The sequence below is a fragment of the Cibotium barometz genome, chromosome 49 (genome assembly GCF_041138505.1).
Source record: "Cibotium barometz isolate CiBa-2024 chromosome 49, ASM4113850v1, whole genome shotgun sequence".
NCBI lineage: Eukaryota > Viridiplantae > Streptophyta > Polypodiopsida > Cyatheales > Cibotiaceae > Cibotium > Cibotium barometz.
The window spans coordinates 38,882,482-38,891,763 of record NC_141094.1 but is presented as its reverse complement, the minus strand read 5'-3'; the positions used below and the strand labels follow the sequence as shown (position 1 = coordinate 38,891,763).

The window sequence follows — 9,282 nt, the reverse complement described above, 5'->3', positions numbered from 1 at the left end:
AGTCACAAAATGACAAGAATTTCATGATGCTACATTGCATGGTGCTACAACCTCCCAAGAAGGAAAATACGTATCACCTTGTTCGAGGTCCCAATTCTAAGAACTAAATATGCATGAATAACTACACTTATGTGGTGAAATTTTTTGACAAGAGTTTGGCATGGGACAATGTTGATGTAATGTTTGGCTTAATGGAAGTTATTTACATTTGGCATAAATTCTTTTTAATGGTTACCATCTGGATTGGATATTTAGCACGATGTTTAACATAAACTCTTTTAACTGGAATTGGATCTTTATGTTTGATGTAATGGAGGTATTATCAAAATTCATGCTTTTCTTGTGGTTACTTACTATATTTCCTTAATATCTTTTTTAATTGAGTGGTATGAACCAAAGCTAACTTGTATACCAAAAATTATCATTTAATGCATGATCTACAAAAAGTAGCATAGGAAAAATTGATTTTGAATTCTCTAGATATCTAATTTAACTTAAGTTTGAGTGCTTTTAAGTCGGTCCTAAATTCATGAATGCATGTGGACAATGCATGGGGGCATACCCGCATGCGAAAGAGCACTTAATTCTCAAGTTAACTCAACTATGGATTTAGCTAAAGTAAAATCCCTAACTCTACTTGAGGGAGAGTGATCATAAAAAGGATCTCGTCTTAAGCAAAATTGGTCATGGAACTTAACCAATTGAGCCTTATGAGAAGAAAAGATTGCAAGGCAAGCTCTTATAATCCTTAGATGGGGTATAGCAGTTTCATTTGGGAAGTGCCACCTATTAGACATTTAAAGTTGAAAAGAATCTCTAGATGGGGTATATTGGCCAAGGAGCTTCCTTTGGGAAGTGCCACCTATCAGACATTTAAAGTGGAAAAGAATCTCTAGATAGTAGTCAAAACCATAATGTCTCCAAAATTTATTAGCTCAATATTAAGATAGTAAGCATTAGTAATATGGACATTGATGCTTTCAAATGACCATATCTTTTGCAATGCCTCTTTGATAAGGATTCTTTGCTACAAGGGACTTCAAAACTATCTTACATCTTGCTCGATTGATGTAGTGAGTTAACCAATTGGTTTGATAATTTTACCAACTAAGTTTGGTTGGATAATTTTTAGCTTGGGTGATGAGCTATGGTGTTGTCCATTTAGCTTTTTTGATCAAAGAGCAATTATACAACTAAAAAGTCAATGAACTCGTAGCTGAATCCTCCTTGAAAGATAACATGCTATGTTAAGATCAAAATGGGTAAGGATTCTTGTAGGAGTATGCACTCAAGTGCAACAAAATCATCTACAACCATCTCCCTCCATATAGTTCATTCAATCTTCATCAACTTATGAAATACAAACCTCAATCTGCTTACATGGTGAACCCTATACAAGTAACAAATAACGAATTGGCCAATTGATCTTCCAAATTGAACTTGTAGCTAGTTGGCCAATTGATCTTTGAAATTGAACTTGTAGTTGAATCCTGCTTGCTTCCAAAGCGAGCCTATATTTACCATAAAAAATAGAGCTTAACATATCATTATATCAAACCTCCTAAAAAGAGGAATGCACAACTCCCCTACTCCAAGGCAACAATATTGTTGCCTTACACCACCCTACTCCAAGGTGACAATATTTTAAGTACACATAGACCTTAGCCCATAACCATAAAATAAACCCAGTAATCTTGACCCATGCGACCTTATGAACCTTTAGTTCACAATAATAACATTAACTCCATGTGAAACCATTGTAAATCAGCCAACGTGATATCCAAAAGGGCACAAACTTCGACACCCATGCCCACAACTACTCAAAAAGGCACCTTATACATTTTGCTAATTAAAATAATAGCAAAATTTTGAAATCGAACACACCCCCCCCAAAAAAGAAAACTTAACAGCCACCTCCAACAGTACATCACCTTACATGCTTTGCTTGTTAACTACTAACAAAACAGTTACCTTAGCAGTCCATTGGTAGAGGTAGTGCAATTGTTACATGGTTCATTAATCCTTCTTTACATACAGTCAAAGTGGCAGACAATCACCAAAGCTTTACCTGGGTTTGAGTGAAGTTTAAGAGGTTTAGACACTATTTTACTATTCATCACATGGGATAAGGCTTAATGCTTAAGGGTGTTGCTGGATGTCACTTGACTCTTGTGCACATCAAATGATGCCATGACTTGATAGACACAAGTCTGTCCTTCATTTCAAGCATGTCAAATGACAAGTATCACACATCAGCTGGTCAATCTGTACCTTAGTTCACTTATCGCTTTTTAGCTTTATAGAGAAACGTATATATTCTGAGTAGCAAGTAATGTATAGTATACATATCATGATGATTTGCATGGTTTCACATGTATGGCCGTCATTTTACGGTATCAAGCGATAGTCAATCAGGGTCAATTTGCAAGGATCTTGGACATCCATACTTTAAAATTCTAGTTAGGTCAAGATGATGTTTTTTGTTTGAAGTGCAGTTTTAGCAACAAAGCCAAACATTAACTAGAATTTGCATTAAGAATAGACCAAAATCCTAATTGAAAATGTACCAGCTACTAAACTGCACACAGAAACTTCAGGGTGCTATGATCATGGATATGATACTTCTAGCACACCTCCGGGCTCCAAAAGAAGTTGTGACTGGATGTTTGGAAGGCCATTCTTGACAAGCTAGTGCTTCTAGCCACTGGCAGAATCCTCATTTATTGTGCTTTTGTTTACATGATTAATGGTTTGGTATTATGTTAAAACCTTTTTTTAAAGCATAAGCAAAAGCAACAAGTAATTCATGATGTTGTGGATTTGATGACACATGGCATGCTCCCGTGATGCATTGATGCATACTATGTTGTAAAATACATATTAGCAAATTGACAACTATGTCAAAAAAGCACACAAGGTCTCAGAATCTGATGCAAGGGAGAATAAAAGCTTTTGCAATCAACCATACTATGGTACACAGCTTGCACACAGGGCACTCAAAAGTTGTTCTCCATGAACACGATGCACTGTAACACTTGCACATAATATTATGTACAAGCGCAGAGAGAATCTAGAATTAGAACTTCACTGGGTAAAACACGATCTACATAAGAGCTTGAAGAACAGCTATGCATTCGCATTCTGTATAGTACATAATAGATGTTTGCCAAAAGAGTGTGCCACGCAGCTTCTGCATGTCATGCTACATGCACAGGTATATCTGTGCAACGGACAAAGGGATTGGCTCACCTGCATTCCACAATATAAGCCTAAATCTCTTCCAGTAACATCAAAGGTAATGGAACAGAACTTAATCTGGACTCTGGGTTGGAGGCAAAGTCTCCAGACTGGTTGAGAGTAATGGACCTTATTAACCAGCTGCCACTAAATACATGAAATCTGCAAATCTGCAACACGGAGTAACAAAATTATGTGAGCATGCCACTCGCACAAGGGGGGGAAAGATATACAAAAGGTATATTAGAGAGATGCATAATACAAACAGCATAGTATAACACAGCTACCCTTCAGATCAAAGGAGACGGCTCTCCACAACCTGAGACGAACATGATGTATCCTGCCTATGTACATCGTACTTCACGCAGAGCTTTCAGAGTCCGAATCTGCCAAACAGAGAAAAAAACTGCCAATTTTGTAATCAAGCACCGACAACTTGGCCATCCAACATGGCTTCATCCTGGTAAAACAAATATTCTAATATCGCCAATACACTTCTTAAAATAAGCTGATTCACCAACATGGCATCTCTGTTTAAAACTCCCATCTCTTTTCTAGGATACTGACCACTAGAAGATCCTGATTCTCTGCTTGAACCCCATGACCTGCTCCATGACCTGTTTCCAACGCCTGTATGCCTGCGGGCCACAACTGCATGAGGACTTGACTTGGGCACATCATCTACAATGTCAGGGTCGTCTTCTTGATGTTCACCTGCACACCAAAAGCATATCTATGAGGGAAGCGTACATGGATGGAATCATAGGCAGGGAAATCCAGCAAGGTATGTTGCTGTCCCTTCTTGCACCCCAAGGGAGCTATGTGACTTGGATCTTCCACACCAACGTCCATGTAATGGGAGGCTAGGCGAAGGGTAGCAACTGGCATACAGTGAAATTGGTTCTGTCGAATACCCAGCCAAGAGTTCTCTGTTCTCTCTCAGCAAGAAACTGATTTTTGTATAAAGGGCTAATTTGTGGAGTGTCATGAACATATTTGGACCCATTTTGCCTTTCCCAAATGGTGTGTGAGAGAGAGAGAGAGAGAGATTCTACTAATGTCTTCTGAGGTCCAGTGCAACCAATGCGAACCAAATCAAACACACAGAAATCAGTCCGAGTTCTAAAAAAGACTATGATTAGGTGTTAAGACCTAACTGAATGTGCACCAACAGACCACCTCCTCACAATGGCAAGGGTGTTTTAAAGGAAAAGCACGGAATTCCCCCCCCCCCCCCCCCCCCCCCACACACACACACACACACACACACACCCACCAAAAATCCTCAAGTCTCAAAGAGGTGAGCAAAGCGTGTGCAGACAGAACCATAGACAGGACACCCCAGTTAGATGTTCTGCTATCTCTCACACCCCGAGCTGGCAACCCTCTGTGACTCGCATCCCCCATACCAACATCCTATATTACATCACAAGAGCCTAGGTGAATGGCAGCCATGGTGCAGATGGCATACTTTGGTACTGGCTCTTTCAAATAAGAAGGTGTCCTTTGCACGGAACTGATTCTTGTACAAAGTGTTGAATTGTGCGTGCATGTTACATGCGCGCGTGCACGCGCACGTGCACGTGCACAGAGAGCTTTGTCCTTAAAAACACTCCACTCAGCATTGCAGAATCTTTTATTTAATTTCTGAGACAGATGATACCTTTCCGTTTCTTGCTTGCATTTTGAGCTCCACTGCTTCCCATGGGCTGCAGCACAACATGCCGAAAAAGGTGAACTATCACAGATGTTTCAAGCAAACCAATCAACTCTTACAAATAATCATTTACACACTACATAACAACTAAATTGAGGACATACCTGGCTCTTCTGTACAACCACTTTTTTGTTTGTGTTAGCAGTTCTGAGGCAGTTCTTCACATACTGATCCAATTCCCACAGTGTCTCATTATCGAATGAATCTATGTCCACCTCCATTTCATCAACCTTCTGATCCAAAGCTGGATTTCTTTCCTTCATCAACCTTATCACATCATCCTGCATTTGCACAGGAAGTAGCTGGAGACTTCCAACTAAGTTTGCCTTCTCCTGATAACTCATGTTTCTCTTTGGCTCACTGCTGACTGCAGGCCTGGCACTGGGCTTAGGTTTCGATGGAGATTGGGGTTTACCTATGGCTTTAGATTTAGTCACATGACCACTGTTATCAAGAACCATCTTTTTGCCTTGAATTGCAGCAGGCAACCCAGGTGCCTGACTCAACCCCTCTACCTCCCCTTCATCAGCTCCACACTCTAGCTTCTCCCTCACAGCTCTCCAGTTTTCCTCAAAGAGACGTAGCAGCCCATCCGCCATCTTATACACATCATGCCTTTCTGGATTGTACATCATTGCATTATGAAAGGTCAACCTTACATCACTGGCAAATTGTTTTGCTGAGTTGTACTGTTTCTTATCCAGCTTTGATTTGATGGTCCCAAGATCCATAGGTTTCTCTACAACCCTGTGATAATCCGAAAGGCCAAGTGCCACTGCATCAACAGGCTCATTGAACACCCAACCATCTCTATGCCCCATCAGTTTTTTGAGAATGCCACTACATTGTGACATAATCTCTGAATGCTTTTTGTGTGGCACTCCCAGGAGCTTGCTTTCAATGTGTCTCTCATCTGCACTTGAAGCTACACGCTTAGTAGCAATGCCTGGATGCTTGAGGTTTGAATTCACAGGCGGCAACATCTTGTCACTCCCTGCCAAGTTGTACATCTGATGGTGGGTGCTCGGGGTGCACCTGCTGTGTGAGAACTCGGTATCAGTTAGAGTGCCACCATTTTCTGTGTAAGATTGCTGCTTAGATACGTGTGGACTGTACCGAGGAGAAGCTGGAGGTAGCTGAGGGCATTCTGTTGCACCTTCTGTGCCTGAATGATCTGTAGGAATGCTGTGACTCTTTGTGATGAACTGCTGCTTATGCAGACCCCCATCATGTGGACTATCTGTAGAGGTGATTCCCTTGCCACAACCGCTTCTGGCATCATTTCTGGACAACTCTGCATCACTTGTGGATGGATACATCTCTGCTGATTGAGACTGCCTGAGTTGCAATTCTCTAGCTTTAAGCTTTGAAGATAACCCCTGTACTTTGTTCAGCTGCACTTTCAGCATCTTCCGGAGGTCCCTTCGTTCCTCTTTCGTCATCTTCCCTGTGGGAATTCTCATGAGTCCCTTCGCAGAACTAGATGACATTCCTGCTCGAAAATCTGATTTGTAATATTCTTCCGTTCTCCGTTTGTCTGCCCAAGATTGTGCATTCACACCCGTCGGCTTGTGATACAAGCTGGAGGAGTCATCAGACACCGCCTCGTGGACTGGGCCAGCTTTCATAGATATGAACTCTCTTCTGTCCTGTCTGGCCATCCCGATGCTGCCCTACTTTTTGGTCCTGATACTGATGATTTGTAAGGGCATTTGGAACTGCCATTCAAGTCAAAACCCACCAGCCAGCAGCAGCAGCTACAGCAACCAAATGTCCTGAGAGTTCTTTAAGATATCAAATGACCCCGGATCTAAACACTACATAGAGGAACATAAGCCAAATAGCTTTCCTTAGCTAGCAAGAGAAACGACATCCTAGTGCAGCTTGTCCTGACTGTCCCAACATCTGAGCTGCACTGTGAAGAGTCCAGCGCACTAGACAGAGGCTGACAAGAAGAAATCCTTCATCCACAGTGCTGCAGAATTGCTAACAACACTTGACTGCAGACACAACCAAAACAGAAAAAAAACACCTTGTCATGATCAAGGCATCCAATTTCACCGACCCATGGGCACCACAAGAACAAATCTAATCTGATTAAGTCAAGGAAAAACCCTAAGAAGGGTAATTTTCTACGTCAAGGAAATCCATGCATCATCAGAGCATGCAGACTAGCTGCGATTTCATTCCATATCCCTAGGAATAATCAGAAACCCTGGAAAGCACCAGAAACTCTAGAAAGCATCAAAAACCCTAGAAGGCATAGACTTTCAAAACGCTGGAACCTGTTAAAACCTAAAATCTGTCAAAACCCTAGATTAAACAAAGGTATTCGGGAGCTGACCTGACCATGGGCGTGAGGTGCAGAAAGCACGTGCAAAAACAGTCGAATTGCAAAGAGCTCTTCAATGAATTGAGAAAACAGAACGCTGCTTTTTAAATCTTGCAGTCTTCTGCATCCTTTTTTATTTTTAATTGAGAGAGAGAAAGAGATAGAGAGGGTGCTGAATTATAGATGCCACTAGGGTGGATTCCTCTATCACTTCTACCGTTGGTGTATGTCCCCGGAGGCATAGATCCCTATTTAAACATGGTGTGTCACATAGTCACAAGGTCCATCTCTGTTGAACAAATGGTATGGTTTTTGTTGTGCGCCTGCTTCACACGAGCGCCCGCCCACATCCTCATCCTGGTCCCTAACTTAAGGTATACCCCATGAGGCATTCCTTAGGTGGTCCATGCTGAACAAATGGTATGGTTTTTGTTGGGCCTGCTTCACATGAGCGCCCGCCCACATTCTCCTCTTGGTCCCTAATGTCGCTCTCCACTTTCCAAAGGGCCTCCCAAGACACATTCCCCTCTCATCAAGTGTCGTGGGAGGCATATATCATCATTTTCTAATGATGACGTTAACAGAAACATTCTCTGATTGTTAGCTTGATGATGATCGTTAAGTCAATAAGACTTTAAAAAGCACCTACGGCGTCGACCTACAAGTTGAGGATCTTTAGAATCTCCTTCTTTCAAGTCCATGCATCTGATAGTTATTCTTGTGTAAGTCAGGAATCGATTGGAAGTAAGGTAAACAAATAAGAAAGTGGAAAAGTTTTCTTCATGCGCAATCAACAGGCTTTGCCCATAAAAATTCAAACTTTGTTGTTTTGGGCCAAGGTTCAATAGGAGGCAAAGTTGGCATGAATTCTCGGCATACATTTTGTTGTTTTTGGGAAAAAACATGGGCTAAATTGAGTTCTCAATGAAGACATCTCTAATCACCAAAATCCATTTTGTGCCCAAATGGTATATACCATTTGCTTTCTGAGCTGTACCCGACAAAAATGTATTTTACCGCCTTATCATCCAACTTATTGTATTGTTGTTGCTCAAGCACAAGAGCATAAGTAAGATAATCAAAAAAGACAAAAGTCAACCATAGAGGGCTTCTTGCCATTCCAAGTTGCACAAGGCCTTGGTAGGGCATCTATTTAGCGCATAACTGCCTCCAACCAGAAAACATGAGGCAAATCCCGGTCTTTTACCATGGAATGTGCCATCTTGAGGAGAGATTTGTTCTTCCTCTCAACCACACCATTACATCATTGAAGGATCATGTCTATCCAAGCAAAGGGCCAAAAGTACTCAACAATTGTAAATGAAAAAATTGACAATGCTAAATTATGAGATTGAGCACACAGACTGGTTGTCACCCATTGTCATTGTGTGCCACGCAACAAAAGATGAAGTCTTGTTTGGCTAGGGTAATTCTAACATGTTATTCAATGGCCAATTTGCAACATGCATCCAATGTGGTTGGTCTTGAGAAGCACAGATAGTTATGCATTCTTGGGTCTTGCACTCCCTTTCGAAGGACCAGAGTAATAACTATTCATAGGCTCTCTTGACGCTTACACTAAGAGTTTACATGTTTAAGTCGAGCGACATAATCCCTCATCAACTCATGCTCTTGTTTCTTGATATTGTAGAGCTCTACCAGGATCAAAGACATAGATGAGATCATTCTCGACAATTCTCTTGTATCCACACCAACTTGTACTCCTCCTTTGGTGAGTTAGTGTCCTTATTGGAGAAACAGTCTTGGTGGGGGTGAGCTGGTCAGGCATGATTTTTGGAGAGATCAAGCTTTCGCTACCTCACATAAAGGTAAGGGCAAGTGAGAAAATCTAGTTGCCAAGCCTAAGGGTAAGGCCGCTTCATTTGACTCAGCCTCAGCCGCCTCAGCCTCAACCAAGGATAAGGATAAGAAGAAGAAGAAGCTCAGTGTAACTATTGTCTGAAGCCTAGACACCTCATCAAAGAATGTCAAAACT

General features: G+C 41.5%; 1 protein-coding gene across 7 annotated transcripts; it reads right to left on the bottom strand.

Moving 5' to 3' along the window:
- Nucleotides 1-2,931: 2,931 nt before the first annotated feature.
- Nucleotides 2,932-7,447, bottom strand: LOC147610560 (transcription factor GTE4-like). Of its 7 annotated transcripts, none has more exons than XR_015264110.1 (6): nt 7,299-7,447; nt 5,059-6,954; nt 4,901-4,946; nt 3,805-3,951; nt 3,525-3,643; nt 2,932-3,407 (listed from the first exon to the last, which is right to left on the bottom strand). XR_015264110.1 is itself a non-coding variant. In XM_086786655.1 (6 exons), exons 2-5 carry the CDS (start codon nt 6,613-6,615, stop codon nt 3,582-3,584), a joined length of 1,812 nt encoding a protein of 603 aa, XP_086642781.1. In that variant the 5' UTR covers nt 6,616-6,954; nt 7,299-7,447; the 3' UTR covers nt 2,932-3,407; nt 3,557-3,581. The 7 variants fall into 7 exon arrangements, 3 of the variants coding, with proteins under 3 accessions (XP_086642781.1, XP_086642782.1, XP_086642784.1); XR_015264112.1 differs by having other exon boundaries at nt 3,525-3,623; XR_015264111.1 differs by having other exon boundaries at nt 7,304-7,447.
- Between the last annotated feature and the right edge of the window lie 1,835 nt (nt 7,448-9,282).

Bases quoted from the DNA above. Each gene is read 5' to 3' on its own strand.
- LOC147610560 (XM_086786655.1), bottom strand. From the start codon at position 6,615: ATGGCCAGACAGGACAGAAGAGAGTTCATATCTATGAAAGCTGGCCCA. The intron at 4,947-5,058 runs GTATGTCCTCAA...GTTGTGCTGCAG, and splicing joins TGGTTGTACAGAAGAGCCAG to CCCATGGGAAGCAGTGGAGC. The intron at 3,644-3,804 runs GTCAGTATCCTA...CAAAATTGGCAG, and splicing joins AGAATCAGGATCTTCTAGTG to TTTTTTTCTCTGTTTGGCAG.